Genomic DNA, 17,237 nt, shown 5'->3' on the forward strand with positions numbered 1-17,237 from the left:
AGTCTACTAATGATAAAATAAAATACAGAGCCAAGCAAATAATAGAATGGGTCAAACTTTGGAATATTACTCAACAACAACAATAATTTCATAGTCTGAAATGTGTGAAAATGTTAAGACTAAAGTAATTTTTCTTTCAATAGGACTTTGCATTAAAATATAAACAGTAGACAGATGCATGGAGCTTCAGAGAATCCTGAAATACATTCTAGAGTAGCTCAAAAATATTTTAAGATATAGAAATCAAAAGTTAACTTTTAAAACACCAGAGTGTAAGTTTTGGCCATAAAGATAATTAGGATTTTTTTCTGTTACTAATAATAGAAAAGAATAAATGTGATTTTTGCTGCAATTTTGTCTGCTATGTAATAATTTCTGACATCTCAGATATGCAAACCCACCAATTTGTTCACTGGCTTAATTATGTATATGCTGTAATGATAAAAGGAGACGGAAATGAAACAGGTGAAAAAAGAAAGTTCTGCTTGGCTGCTTCAATGGGAGAGCCTCACTTACTCTTTTCCCTCTTCTACCCAGATACAAGGGAAAGAGGGACAGCAGGGACATGGGTGGAATGGGAAACATATTTACGGCTCCATAAATAAAAGAATCCTAAATGTGTCTTCAAATGGTCATAAGTTGAATTTACATGTTACAGTACTATTCTTCAGAAAAATTGTGGGATAAAAAGGCCCTTGTGGGTTACCCTGGAATCTGTAAGTCTTTTAACATTATTCCTTTAAAAAAATTAAATTTTGTTTTAATCTATATATATTATTTACTTATAATTCTATGTATAAATAAAATCAAATTTAAAGATTTATAATCTGGGAACTATCTATATATTTAAGAAATATATCAAAGATATCTATTTTCCCCACAGAAAGTCCAGGCTGGCTAGAGAGCTCAGAACAATAATATACCCTTAGAGGAAGCAGGACCATGAAAGTGGAAAATTTTTAAAAAAGCTTTTAATTCAGTAAAACACAGTAACTTCATGAGAAATACTGCTTTAGGAAAGTATTATGGCTGGGATATGGCTTGAGTGTGTTTCCCAAAGGTCCATGTGCTGGAAGCTTAGCCCCAGTGTGATACTGTGAGAAAGGCAGAGCCTTTCAGAGGTAAGACCTAGTGGCAGGTGTCAGGGTGTGGGGGGATGATACCCTTGTAGATGTAGAACTGATAGAACCCTGATAGAGTGGGTTACTATAAAGCAAGACTACCCACATGGTTAGCCCCTTCTGTATGCAGCTATTTCCCTTTCCTCTCCCTGACCATGTTGTGAACCAACCAAGAGGGCCCTTGCCAGATGAGGGTGCTCCAAACAGATGAGGCTGCCTGATTGTTCGGACTTTCAATCTCTAAAACTGAGCTGAAAAAATTTCCTTTCTTTTTAAGTACCCAGCTTCAGGTATTTTGTCATAGCAACAGAAAACAGATTAACACAGCAGGAAAGTCAAGACTACCTTACAAAAGGAGAATGTAATCTATCTGTAGAGGTAAATAAGAAGGACCTTCGACTAGGAATATTGCCTGGTTCACCAGATGAAGGGAATTCACACTACAGAAGGTAGCAAAGAAGGCCAAGCTATATTCTGTATCGTGTATCTGCTCATGCACATGACCTGCTTTCTATGGTTCATTCTCTTCTATGACATTTTTGCTATCATAAGCAGGAGTTGCTTAAGTGCTAGAGTTGTGAGGTCTGAATAAGTATAGGGGAAAAGGCAATAAGAAGGCTACTTTAGTGAAGCTGTAGCCTTGAAACTGTGTACAACCCCTCAAGTGGCAGCCAAAATTGAACCTAGAGGATATGTACGAACTTAATAGACAAAATATTTAAGTAGTCTTTTTTCTTGTTTGGTAATTTTTTTCCCTACAAAATATTTCTGGGAAATAGCTTCCATTTTATCACAGGGTAATATCTCCTTCTGTTAAATGTATATTTGGACATGCACAAATACACATACATGCACAAGAGAGCTTCAATATTTTTCACATTTTTAACTGTAGGACATACATCTCCCCCCCCTCCTCCAACTCCCCAAATGTCCCCCTAAAGAGCAAGAAGGGAAAGTAGAAGAGAAAATTCATTCTTGCATTTCCTGTAGTAGTATTTTGGAACCAAGTACTGTAGGGTATGGTTTGTTGCTTCTGTGCCTATTTTCACACAGAAGCAACAAACACTTCACACATTAAAGTCATCTAAATATCAATCATTAGAGACCACCATATCTAATTACATTACTTTCTATCTATAATACAGTTTCATTCAACAGCATATTTATTGAAGAAACTGAAGTATGTTTAGATTTCGTTATGTTTTAAATACCATAATTTGTCTTGCTAATTGTAAACGTCGCCACCTCTATTATGCCTTCTTATTGGACTTTTAGAAACTGTCACACTAACTTAAAAACAGAAAATGAGCAAACATAATCACTGGTTAAACAGAATAATTTCATCCTCATTCTTTTTTGCACACAATCCCCAAGAGTGTCTGAAAGAGTGTCTAAGGGAGAAAATGGCAACTGTTCTCATTAGCTTTCTACTCCACCATACATAACCTCTTTCTTCTCACTTTCTCCTTTTCTCAATAGAGACCGTAGAGGCAGCTGTACTCAATACAGTATACCAAAAGGAGCTACCATTTTCACCTTGTTTATAAGAGGAAAATAGAGATCCGAGTTTGTTTTACCCCTAATACATATTTTGCTTGTGGCAAAAACGTGGCTTCTTGCCTTTCATCCAAAGGTTACCTTCTGAGGAAGGTGATAATAACCTTCTTCGTGCACTGATTCTTGCCACTACAATGAATTCTAGGTAAGAGGAAGGTTATAAAAAGAATAAGCAATTAAATAAGAAAAAAAAAAAAAGAGAAAAATGGGAAAGTATTGAGAAGACCACGATGAATAAAATTAGCTTCCAGTAAAATTTTAAAATAATAAAATGAAGCAGACAAGAAGAAATATTAACACAAACAATCTCAAAAGAAAATTAATGTAAAAAATTGGAAATGCCTAGGGTTGCATCAATACTTCTTTACCAGGAAGTCCGGATAAGATGTTTAAAGTCCCTTTTGGCTGTTCTGCTTTAATATGCAAATTTACCTGCTAAGGAGTTCATTGAGAAATGAGAAGCATTTATTAAGAGAATATCTGCAAATAAGAATAGAAAACCAAAATGCATGAATAATTTAAAATGCATTTTTCTTATTTTCCTATTCTATTGAAATCAAACTTAAAACCTAATACAATTTTTAAATACCTTTTTTTTCATATGTGTACCATAAGGGTACACATTTCCCTTGTCTATTGCTTCTAGATGATAAATTAAGAGTTAAAGTAACTCAATAGCCCTTTCTTCCAAGATACTGTTTCCTAAAGTTCTAGCACCGCAAGGGCAGAGTAGAATGTAAAAGCGCCACAGATGCTCTAATTGGAAGAGTTATATATTTCTTACCATGTCTTTTCCACCTATGACCTCTTATTGACATGCTGGTTACTGCATTTCTTGATATTCTAGAGGAAGTGGGTGTGATTTCAACTTGAATACACCTTGTACCTTCTTTACTAGATTTCATGGCACCATGAGGCAATGAAGCCTTTATTGCATTAGCAACCTAGGAAGGAATAATACAGTTTGAGATTGACATTAACAGATGTACTATTTTGCCCTTAGATAAAACATGAATCTAACTATTAAAAGGTTTATAAAAAGAACACTCTAAGGCATTCCATATGATGATACATAAATCTTCTAGAATAAGGGGTAAGAGGTTCAGAAGGAAATTTACAGTTGAAAACAATATGTATGTGATGATGTTAAAAATTTCAAAACATTATATCAGGCTTCCTAATGTCTATGCTAATTAATAAAAGCACTAAAATATGTTAAGGAAAACATTCTTGTTAGTAAAAAAAGAAAAAGACTATCACATATCTAAGAAGTTCATCTAATGAAATTTTAAAATTGTAAACATATCCCTTTAAGTGTAAAATTTTCCATATATAACAAGAGCTGAATCGCTGAGTAGTAATGACATATCAAAGCACTATGAGTGACTTCTCAATTTCTAATTCTAAATCAAAAAAGCGTAAATTTTAAAATCTATATAAGTGAGGCACCTACCAGCAATGGCTCTGGATATAATTCTAGCTGGGCTCTGTATGTAATATCATCCAATGCTTTTTGAGCTAGATCCCATTCTCCATTATATCTACAAAATTAAGTGAATAAAATGAAGTACTATTGTTTTTAGTTAATTCTATATAATTAAACAAAATGTAATGAACTATTTACTTAGGAAAATAACGGATCACATTAGCACATTGCTTAACATTCTACTCCCCTTAAAAATGGATTTTTAAATCTTTTGAGTTCCTTTCAATTGTATCTGAAAGCCTATTAATAGCAAAGAAAATTTTATAGACGTACATTTCTTCTCTAAAGAACATGACTATTTATAGAACAGAAATTAAAAAAAATCTAAAGCAATTTCAAAGCATTTTATACTTTTAAAGCAAACCAGAACATAATAAATTATATACCTTAGAATAACGTTCAGAACACTTAATGGTCAAATTATTCGGTAACCCCTGTGGTTTTTAATGAGAACCAACCACTGTTCAGTATCCTGAGTAGTTATTTCTTTGCATGCTGATGGCTACTTAGAAATATACATGGCATATGTTGCAAAAGTGAGAGAGATACTAGGGGGGAAAGTGTATGTATGTGGGGGTGTGTAACATATAAGAATAATTTTCAAAGATGCGCCAAACCCTTCCTGTCAGCTAAATAATAGAGGTAAACAGATATAATGAACTGGTCATCTGTCAACAAAATAGAGAGGCATGAATGACATCAACTGGAAAGAGCATTACTTACATCCTAAAACCAAGATAAACGCAGTTTTTAGTCTTCAAAATCATAACCAAATAGTCTGAACCCTAAGATGTGGGCCACAATACAAAATACGCATTTTGCACTGAATTCAGTTAAACTTCTTAATAAATTCCTAAAAGCCAAAGTGCTGAAAGCATGGCTCACAGGTTAGCAGGAGAGTAAAATGTCTTGGGAACACATACAAGGTAATCACTTATCCTCTCAGGCTCTTCTCCACACACCTCTTACAGGAGCTCACAAGAAGTATTGGAAACAAGGCATGGAACCAGTGAAAGCTGCCCTTGGTAGTATAGGGATGAAGGACCTGAATGGCCACTCACATGGGAAGGGCACAAAGATCCAACCAGACCCTTTTCTCACATGGAAAATTTTTTTTCAAAGCTTCCAGGGGAAAGAGAAGCAAACCTTTTCACCTTAGGCATAGGTGAAGATTGATTGTGGTTCTGAGGGAAAGAAAAAGAAATTTTTAAACCTCATTCTATGTGAGATCACTAGGGGTTGCTTACCTATAGAGGGGCAGGATCACTGAGAAATTCAGGGACAAGAGGCCTGCCAAGAGCTGAGGCTGGACCAGGACAACAGAAAACACTGCTTCCTACCACATCCCCCACCCCATCACCTGCAGACTACTGCACACCTACAAACAAACAGCACTCTAGTGTTGGAGGAGGGGAAGAACATGGACAGAGATAAAGGAAAACTGAAAACTGACAGTACAGCAGGAATATGGAAGAAAGCCCTTCAGCAACCCAGCTCCCATCCTAAATACCAGGTAGAACTAGAGGAAAGGGAAGTAAGTGGTATCCTGGAGGTAACCATAGCAACGGCAAAATTCAACCCCTCTCGCTCACTCCTGCCCATAACTCCACCAGCAACCTAAAAGAAAAGAGTCATGCCCATTTTCAGGCATAAATATTTACTTCAGTCTCCACTGTCCTATCTCTGTCCTATCATAAACAATCAAAAATTTACAAGGCATACAAAAATCAAGGTAAAAAATCCTATTAAAAAATAAATCAATTACTAGAACCAAATTCAGAGATGATCTAGATGTTGAAGTTGTCAGGAAAATTAACAACATGCACAAACGGAAATTTCAGCAGACATGGGAACTATGATTTGAGTGAAAAGGCTAGAAATAAAACAGTAACAGAGATGAAGAATACCCTCAGTGGCCTCAAGTAGGCTACGTCAAGTCTACAAATTTGAGAAAAGAATAAGCTAACGTGAAGATAGACTAACAGAAATTACTGAAAATGAAACACAAAGAATAGAGATCAGAAAATAGATCAGACATCAAAGAACTGTGGGACCGTATGAATGATCTAACACAAGAATCAAAAACATTTTTTTTTAAAGGACCAAACAAATATTTCAGGGCTTATGCGCCATACAGTCACTATCACAACTACTCAATTCTGTCAAAGCAGCACTAAAACAGCCCTGGCGATATGTAAACAAATGAGCAAGACTGTATTTCAGTTAAAAGTAACAAAAACAAGCTGCAGGTCAAATTTGACCCAAAGACCATTAATTCCGCCTTCAGCCAAGAAGTGTAGGATCAGTCAGGGAAAATTAAAGTGTCAAATGAATATAATCCAAAGTACAGTATGATCTGTATGATAAGAGAATTATAAAGAAAAAGGTAGGGTTCAAAGAAATAACTAGTCCCTACCTAAGTCATTAGGTAATGTATCAATATTAGAAATTAATAGTAAATTAACAGCAAACTACTTCTGATCAAAGGGGTTCTAAAATGCTTTGGAAGAGCTAAAATTTCTAGAAACAGTAAAAGACATTCATTAGGGGAAACAACCTACTTGGAATTTATTGCAAAAAAAGAGGAATGAAGAAAGTGATAATGAATATATTATGGTATTCATTTTCATTCTGTCCTTGAATTAAAGAAAAATGAAGTGTCTGTAATCCCAGATACTCCAGAGCTGAGGTGGAAGGATCACTGGAGACTAGGAGTTCAAGTCCAACCTGAGCAACATAACAAGACTTTCTCACTTTCTCTCTCTCTCTCTCTCTCTCTCTCTCTCTCACACACACACACACACACACACACACACACACACGCACACAGGTTAAGTCAGGCTTGGTAGAACACGCCTGTAATCCCAGATATTCTAGAGGCTGAAGGCAGAAGGATCATGAGTTCTCGGTCAGCTTGGTCGACATAGAAAGACCTCATCTCAAAAGGAAAGGAAAGGGGGCTGAGGTTGTAGCTCAGTGGTAGAGCACTTGCCTAGCAAGTGTGAAGCACTGGGTTCAATTCTCTGCACTATACACAAATAAGTAAATAAAATAAAGGTCCATTGACAATTAAAACAATATTTTTAAATAAGAAAAAGAAAGGAAGAAAAATGACAAAATATTTTAGTTAGTTTCAAATTCTTCAGAGGTTTAAAAGATTGCTTTAAATAATAAAACTATTAAGATGTTGATTCCTATTCTTTTATAAAATATGCTAATTGTTAATCTTTTGAGATTATAATATAGTAAAAATAAATTAATAAGCTAAATTTTTCTAGAAATCAGAGATTTGCTTTGTATATGAGATAAACTTACAAGGCAAAATAAATTCCTGTTAACATTTGCACCATGAATCCTGAAGAAACTGGTATCCTGCTACTTACACCTTTGTATTTTCTTACATGTTGTCGAGGATATCCACAAACACAGATTCTAGAAAGACCAAAACAAATATATTTGCAAAATTCATAAATGTTTAAGTAATATAATTTTAAACATTTATAAGATAATAACACATTAGGTATATTCTTATAACAAACCTCATGGTATCTATAATATAAGAAATCATTCTAAATAGAACATTTGTTTGCAACATTTTCCTGAATAAGTTAGACTGGGAAAAATTTATAAAGTTAGAGGAATGCTGATATAAAGTAAGTGAACCAGATTCATTTACTGGTTGGTCTAATAAATTTGGCTAATTCAATTATTAGTAATTTTTGACAACCACAAAATATATTACAAAGAATTTGTCATCAATAGATCTGCAGTATGATGGTCAATTCCTGACAAAGTTTTTGATACAAACTTCAGGATCAAAAATATTACTATAAATTAGATTCAAAACTCGTGCAATATACCATAATAAATTTCAGATAGATTATTCAGAATGTTATGATACAATTAAACTTGATGTTTTGAAAGTGTAAATGACAGAAAAGAACTGTATAAAACAACACATCCAGATGATCCCACTTTGTAATAAACAAAGAAGTGTCTAGTATGTCCCAAAACTAACATACACAGTCATAGTTATCTCTGATCTGTGGGATCATAGATCTATTTTCTACTTTGTTTATATATATTTACTAAATTTTCTACAATAAACATGTACTTCTTTTAGAATGATAAATTTCTATTTTTAATAAATTTACTAGAAAACAGCCACTTTCTCATAATGTGTTATGTTTGATATAATATAGAACTAATTAATATAGTACTAGCCAATAGACTGTAATCAGTTACCCACTTTCTCCTTTGGTCACTGCCTAGAACTTAGTACTTAGCCCTCCACTCAATAAATCTATAGCTTTACTTCAAAATGCTCAAGTATCAAGACCATTTCAAAAGTATCTCCCTGGGACTGTTTTTAATCCAAAGCAACTTTATAGAAAAAATACAAATACATTTGATATTAAGAGGATCTCAGAGTTCTTTAAAACTGAGAATAAAAAGTAAGAGGGAGCCTGGATGCCATGACTCATGCCTGCAATCCCAGTGGCTCAGGAGGCTGAGGCAGGAGCATCATGAGTTCAAAGTCAGCCTTAGCAACTTAGCGAGGCCCTAAGCAATTCAGTGAGACCCTGTCTCTAAATAAAATATAAAAAAGGGTTGGGGATGTGACTCAATAGTTAAGCTCCCCTGAGTTCAATCCCTGGTACCCCAACTCCTGCAAAAAAAAGTAAGCAGGAAAACAGAAAAATTAGCTGCATGTGAAATAAACAAAATCAACTCTGATTTTGTTTGAAATTACAAAAAAATTATCTCCAAACTAGAATAGGGACTCATCTTACTCTTATTATCTAAAGAAGCAAATTGAATTTTACTATTTTACTTTACCATAGAGATGGTAGCAAATAATAGAGAACCAATGTATGAAAAGACAGAATTTTTCAATTTAATCCATTTATCTATTCAGTAAATGCTTATTAGAGATTGATATTGTGCCAGATACTAGGGATTCAAATAAAAGATGTAGTTCCCATAGGGATTCACAATTGAATCATGAGGAATGTGCAATAAGCAAATATTTGCAATGAACAAGTTCCAGAGTTGGCAAGAGAAGAGAATGGACCTCAGGTGGAAGAAGTGGATGGTCAGAAAGAACTTCTCAGAGAAAGATTCCTTTGACCTGAGCCTCGAGGAAAAAGTGATATTTTCAATTTGGAAAACAAGAAAGGGCAAAGGCAGAGGAGAAATGAACAATGTGACACTGAGGAACCTTGGGGAAATTCTAGTCAGATGAATTGGGGGACACTAGCTCCCAAATTAGGAACTTAATAAAGACTGCATCTTCTACTGCTCTCTGTAAGTGAAAGCAACACATTTATCATTGAATCTAGTTCAGATATTACATGAAATTTTACTGGTTGTATTTATGTATCCTTCCTCCTACATGACAGTCAATCATTTTGGTATAATCATTGACAACCATTACATGGCAAAGGACTAGATTTGCCCCACAACCATGCAGTCAGTTTCATGTCTGGGAAACCCTGCACCAGCACCAGCATCATCAGGAGCTCATAGCCACTGTCATCATTTATAACTTGCCTTCTGTCATCAACTTTCTTCCCATAGCCATGAACTAGACTTAGTTTGACTAAATTCCAAGTGTTCTCTAATTCTTTCTGATTCATCTTCCAAACCTACAAAGTGTCTGAATTAGAATGTTTCATAATTGATTAAGGAAGCCAGGAGTTAATGAATAACTTGATTTCACCACTCAGGATAGAGGAATAGGGAATCTAAAATAAAAATTAAAAACCTAAACAACTAAAAAGAATAGGAATGACAATTTGATGGAGTTCCTCTTAAAGAATGGCTTAAGAGTTAGCAAAATTTAAAGTTTAAATCTTTTGAAGTACTCAGATCTCTTCCCTCACCCACATTTCCTTATAGCTGGTGAACATAGAAATAATTTCTCTTGAGGCATAAAGCAATCTAATACATTTCTACTAAAATCTTCCTTAGCCAAAATTCTACAGCTAGAGAAACAAAAGCCAATCTATGTTTCTCTGTTTTCAAAAGGGACTTTTACTTCTCTTCTTCATTGAAGGGTTACTCAGTTCCATGTTTAATAATCTGGCATATTATTGATTTTCTATCCATAATATAAAAGTAATTCTATTAGAAGGCAGTGTATTAGAGTTACAGAGGACAAAACCAGCTATACATGTTCTTTCCTAACTTTTCCATCAGTGGTTTTGGGAAAACATCAGCAGTGGTTCTTACTAGGGTAGTATTAGAACTACTATGGGACTTCAAATATATGTATTACACATAAATATAAATAAACACATATTCACTCACACACACACACACACACACACACACATACATACACATACAAATATGCACATAACATATTCCTGAGTCCTATCATCTGAGACACTGCTTCACGGTTTCAGATTAAGACCTGCACTGTGTAGTGTTTTAAGTTCTACAAGCAAAAACTGCTATATCAAGTTTCTCCTTAAACTAGTATTTCTTAAGTATTGATCCCTATACACATTTTAGTACATAACAAAGTATTCACTGGACCACAGTGAAGTCAGAAACAAGGAAAGCTAACCTTAACTCATTTTTAATTTCTAAATTGTCCTTCCCTCCCAATTTTTTCCCTTTCTGATTTTAAAATAGTCTCCCTTGGGGCTGGGAATGTAGTTCAAGGCACTGGGTTCAATTCACAGCACTAAAAAATAAGTCTCCCTTTTGTTAAATCATAAGTAATGTTGATGTTAGATACTTACAACAACTTAGCAAATAAAAAGTTGGCAACACTATGTAGATAAATACATACTCCACCTTGTTTTTAGATTTTTGTAGATCTGTGGAATTCAAGTCAGGCACTTCTGCCTTTAGAAGATTTAATACAAGGAATATATCAGCAAGACTCCATAAGTGGAAGAGATGGTACACTGTATTTATTATCTTTTAAGTTTGTTGTAATTCATAATTCAGGAATTATCTGAAAGATTCTTCCTACTTTATCTTCTCTAACAAGTCCCTTGTCTTTTTAACTCCTTTCTCAGCTGATCTTACATGATCAAGTTCTGCTTTTCTGTTTGTTTTATTTTAATTGATTTGATTTCTAAGTATTGCTCAATAGATCGCCCCCTGCCCCCTGCTAAGTTTTATATTCTAAATAATTTCCCCAAATACAAATTGTTTTCTACAACTTCCTTAATTCTATAATTTCTCTCACTTATTTGAGCTATCAAGAGCAATAATCTCTCATTTTTTTTTTTAAAGTAACATGTTCATTATAGAACAGTAGAGAATCATGGAAAAAATCAGAGGAGATAACAGAGCAGAGGGCAGAGGTAGGTGAGCTATTATGTTAAAGAACAGACTTGTACAACATAAGCTTATCAGTAACAATAAAAACTGAAAGGAAAAAATACTTTCCAAACCTTCAAATAAATCATAATTCCACAAATTAGAGATAACCATTGTCAACATTCTTGTCATATTCCACAAGTGTAGGGATCATAATATACCTTATGGTATATATGGTTGCCATCATCCTATAGATAGTGTTAGATATTTGAAAACTATTAAATACTTGTAGATAAGAAGTTTTTAATGTTTGCATAATATACCCAAGAATATTTAATTTATTTAACCAACATTTTAACCCAATTTTTCTTTGAAAGGGAAAACAAAAACATGTATCTCCTACTTATTTCTTGGTACCAAATTAAAAGATGATAAAAATAAATAAATAAAAGCAAACAACACATCAAAAAACCTGACCACATTCCAAAAATCGTAAGGTCATAAGCATTCTATCCTTTTCGACATGCAGCATAATCCTTTTCTTGATTAAATATTCCATTTAAATGTGATTCAGTATCATGTATTTTGGGGCTATCACTCATTAGGGAGCTTTCTATGTGTTCTATAGGCTGGGCTTCATAGGACCTTACTTAGTATTTTAAACAAACGATCACATAAAACAAAAATAACTGAGGTATGTAACAAACTAATAATCCTAGATTAATACATTCTGGTATTAAAAACATTAAATTTCAATTTACCTTGAACAAATTTGACATAGTGATTGAAGAGAAACACTGGGCATATAGGTTAAGGCAGCGTTGTAACACAGCAAAAGGAATGTCAACACTTCAAACCTGAGGAGGAGACAAAGGAATGCTAACACAACTTCAGAATTCTAAGAAGCCAACCATAACAGGGCAGAAGACATCTTAGGTGAGCTATTATGTTAAAGAACAGACTTATACACCATAAGCATACCAGGAACAATAAAAGCTAAACGGAAAAAGGATTTTCCAAGAGGTAACAGCCATACGCAACATCTTAAAAACTCAATGTTTCAGATGACATTTGAAGCAGAGTGCAATGACAAATCTAGATGTGTTTTTCTCTTCTACAAAATGACTCAATATTCAAATAAGTTGCTACATATAACTCATTAAACATTATTCAAAAATTTCCTGAAATCTTTTTTTTTTTAATTATTGTGGCAGCAGAAGTTTTGTCTCCATAGCCTACCTATTCTGTGCTGTCAGCATCTCCCTCTGAGGATGAGGTCCACTGTACACGACTTTTGACAAACCATGCTGGGAGAGTGCACTCTCGGTCAGAGCCATGGACCCAATGCTGGACGGCTAAAGAAAAGGCATTTGAATAAAGGAGAAAACAGTCATTCTGTTGAAAATACGATGTGTAGAATATATATCATACCAAGAGTGGCTACTAGAAACATAAATCTTAATCTTCACAATACCTACCAAAATTTCTGCTCAAAGATCTAATAAAAATTAAAAACCAAATCACAAATAAGAAATAAAAATAGCTTAAATTCCAAATATTCTACCCTGGAAATATACAACTACCATGTATAAAAAAATTTAGATTAGTCTTACCTAAAAGAAATAGCAAGTATTTCAAAAGCAATACTTTCAATAGATCTCTTAGTATCAGATTTTAGATCAATGCTTAATAATTTTGATTTTCCATTTCATCTTGGGAATAGTAAACACTTTGGTGCTTTATGTTTTTTTAGGCACTAAAAAACTATCAATATTTTTGCCTATAAACTATTGTCTAGTATCTGATAATATCAAAACTTAGAACCCAATAAGCTTACTTTGATAAAATATCACTTACTTCATGATATACAGATGGTTTGGATAAAGATGGAATCGTAAAACTCAATACTTTGCTATGTCCCTGTTTGTCAACTATTTCCTACAAAAGTGAAAGAAAAATACCTTAAAGTATTTACTTATATACACATGAATTTAAAAACGAAATTTAAATTGTTAGGCTAAATGGTTTTAAAAGATCTGAGTAGAAAATTTTCAATTGTTTAAACTCTTAGACAATGATAATCCATTATCAATTATTCATAAATAACGGTAGTTTAAAAGTACATTCTTCTACATTTAAAGTAAAAGTAGGGCTGGGGTATAGCTCAGTTAAAAAGTGCTTGTCTCACATGTGCTAAACCCTGGGTTTAATCCCCAGTCCTGAAAAAAAGAAATTCTAAAATAAAGGTAATACATAGTTTCTAGGATGGCTTGAGATACAGGTATAGTATCTTAATTATCATTGATCTTCTTCATGCAACAAGCTACATTTTCTAAATTAATCAATGATTTAAACATAAAATATGTCAAGAAAAGAATCTTAAATTTCCTTTCCATACAAAATATACAAACTATTAGTATCTAGAACATCATCATAATTACTACACAAAATTATTAGTAATGTAAAATACATGTAAAACAAAGATAAATTCTGGAGACAGTACAGATTTTATGGAACTATGACTGGTGAATATTAGACTAAATCTTTTCTAAATTTTTTGAGAAATAACCTATAGAAAAGTTGAAATGGTTATTAATTTAAAATCTTATGCAACATTAATATTTTGCAGGTACTGTTATAAAAGTTCTGAAATGATCTGCTTTTCAGCCTTCAATCAATCCATAAAGTTATGTTTAAGTAATTATATGTATAACTGTAGGGTTCCCAATCTCCATAAAAAGTTATTTTAGGGAGAATATATAAGAACAATACTAGTTTTACTAAAACAAAAAGTTGTTGCAAAATTACATATTTGATTTTACAAAAAAAAAGCATCTTGTTAAAACATTAAATACGAACCAAATTGTAAACCCCTAGAAGAAGAGCTTCAATACATCCACTGCTATGCACATTTCTGCTGGCTGAGACTGCAAGGTAGCACCAAATCAGTTCTGGGAGAAACTGCAGTGTAAATCGAAGCAACTGTTCCTCTCCACTGCGATAGAATTCAAAGAGCTGGTGACAGACAGGTTCTAGCAACTGGAAGAAAGAAGAAATGTTAGTTCAAGAACTGAATGACACTGTTATATAAAATATGAAAGATTTTCTCAGATTGGTACTACAGAAATATATTAATGCTTTAATTTTTTAAGCAAAAGTATCCACTGCTAAGCTATTAATAAATCTTTTGAATTCTGTTGTAAGGACAAACAGTAATGCAAGTGTTATGGGCACATGTTATCTTTGACATATTCTCTAACTCTAATGTAGTATTGTTATTTGAAACATGTCTTTGAATGTCTTGTAATAGCTAAGTTATAGACATTTATTCCTTAAGGCCTTTCTTCCTAAAAAATTACTTACCAATATAAAAATGTTTGGCTACAGGATATAAGAAGTTGAAATGGAAATCCTGGACAGTTACTGTTGCACATCACTTCTGGGCTTATAATTAGGACAATTGTGACAGCAATGGCTGGTGTGCAGGGTGGCTAAATAGTTACTGAGTCCCTAAATCTAGATTCCTATCATAACCATGGTTAATTGTCTCTTAATCTAAACATTGCTATAGTTTTTAGACATAATTTTTATAATTGTCTATAACCTTTTCCTCTCCTTCTCACTACCAATTTTATCAAATTAGTAGAACTGACTGCATCTTTATAATACTCTTTTTAATAAACATGCAAAAGGCAAGATAAGAGACCCACTTAGGTAAGTGTTGCCTTAAGGTCTATACAAATATCATACACAAACCATGAACAAATCTGTCAAGAGATTAACAAAATTACCCATTCTTCAAGGAAACTATCAAGTTATTGTATTTTTCAATAAATTATACTTTACTAACAGGCAATAGATTTGAGTCAATTAACTAAATAAATTTTCTATTACCAATAATTGTAGTGAATATAAGTCAATTTACAGTAGATACTTTTATTTCATATAAGTCAAATATATAAATAATATAGTCAATATTATTTGTACAAATTTTAACAAAATTTACACTTCAATAAACATTGACTACATTATAAAAGTCTCTCCTATTGAAAGATTAACTTCTAACAGCTACTCTTCCATAAGGAATAGTTTTTCCAATCTCCAGTGGTCTTTGGAGGGTGTCCACCCTGGCCATGGGAAGATAACAGGAAATTGGAAGGCAGGAAGCATTCATAGATGTCAAGAAAAGGTTTCAGGGTAGAAACTTGGAAGAATGGGATTAGATGTGTCAGGAGGAAAGACTTGTAGAGGAAGGTCTAGCTTTTGGAAGAGTTTTTAAATTTTTTCTTTGTAGACTAGCCAAAGTAATCTTATAATAACCCTCATTTCTAAATCCCTGGGCAAACTTTGATTAAATCAATTCATAAACCTTGATAAGCCTAATAAGTGTTTGCAAATTGGAAAATTTATTAAAGACAGTCCACTGGAACATATATTCAATTTTAATCAAAACATACTCAATGGCTTTATAAACAGTTCCAAATTCCAAATTAAAAGGGTTTTTGCTTAATGAAAGCAGAATCAAATGAAGGTGAATTCAAAGAAAGGTAGAATTCATGTTGCAAAAAGATTAAAAGAAATTACCCATTTGAAACCAATACAGATAAATACCAAACATACCAACATCTGTTACAACTTACAAACAACTTCCCACATATGAATCTGTTTAATTCCTACACCACTACAGGTAGAATAGCACTATCTACACTTTCCACATAAGGAAATTTATACAAAGAGGCTATCCACCATGAACAATATCACATAGCTCTCAAGGGCCAGAAAGGAGTCAGGTCTTTTGACTCCTTTACAACCACACCTTTAAAATATCATAAAAGAATAAAATAAAATATAATGTGTAAAATACAGGCAGTGTTTGACACACCTAACTTGAATATATTTGAGGCAAGCAATGAAGCATTAGAACATGCTGTGTTCCTAGTGTCTAGGTCAAAATTTTTAATGTATCTTCTCATGGAAAATTGCCATATATGACAACTGGATTTTTAAGTACTATTAAGAAAGAACTGCACCACAAGTATATTTTCATGTGTTAAGTGGGTTTTTATAAGTCTATCAAGAACCTAATCACCATTATTCTCTCCATTTTGACATACTTCCTGAGTTCTAAACTAATCTCAAATGAACTTCTACAAAAATCCATTCAAAAGTTAGAAGTCTGTATTTTAAGAGAGATTTCTAAAGGTAAAATTGTGACACAAAAATATTCCTTAATCTCTAACATGGGAAAATGCTCTTAACCAAGTAAGCAAAGAGTAAAGTTTGAAAAAAAATTTTTATTGAACAATTACTGATGAATATTGGTAGGAAAAAGGTACAGAAAAGTTGTGAAGGTACCAGCAGTCAATTGCACCTGACCTCTCTCCCTCTCTCACCCTGGGCTTCCGACTCCTAGAATACCAAGGAGACTCTATGTGGCTCTTTAAACAAACAAACAACAAAAAAAAAAAAAAAAAAAAAAAAAAAAAAAACAGCTGATTTCATAACAGAATTGAGTTTTGTTATCCTCTAATTCTATACTTATCTTCAAATTACAGTCAATAAGAAGCACCATTCAAGCAAACTGCAGGTATGCCCATACCTCTGCCTCTCTGTACCTGTCTTAAATACAAGTACCACGAGTCTTCCTGGAGAGCTCTTGCCCTTACTTCTTTCCTCTAATTGATTCAGAGGTTGACTTGACCATCAACTCCTCAGTCCCAACATACACATCCCTTACTCTACTTTAATTAGCCTCATTGCTTTATGTAGCATATATGATAGTACACATTTAG

General features: G+C 33.3%; 1 protein-coding gene across 1 annotated transcript in view; it reads right to left on the reverse strand.

The window, feature by feature from the left end:
* Window positions 1-17,237, reverse strand: part of HYCC1 (hyccin PI4KA lipid kinase complex subunit 1) — a 69,619-nt gene that overhangs the window by 15,699 nt on the left and 36,683 nt on the right. Inside the window, 7 exon segments of the mRNA XM_079151931.1 lie at window positions 3,463-3,622; window positions 4,132-4,219; window positions 7,480-7,596; window positions 12,207-12,302; window positions 12,685-12,800; window positions 13,303-13,383; window positions 14,305-14,484. Coding sequence (XP_079008057.1) covers window positions 3,463-3,622; window positions 4,132-4,219; window positions 7,480-7,596; window positions 12,207-12,302; window positions 12,685-12,800; window positions 13,303-13,383; window positions 14,305-14,484 — 838 coding nt within the window.

The sequence above is a fragment of the Sciurus vulgaris genome (genome assembly GCF_902686455.1).
Source record: "Sciurus vulgaris genome assembly, chromosome: 8".
NCBI lineage: Eukaryota > Metazoa > Chordata > Mammalia > Rodentia > Sciuridae > Sciurus > Sciurus vulgaris.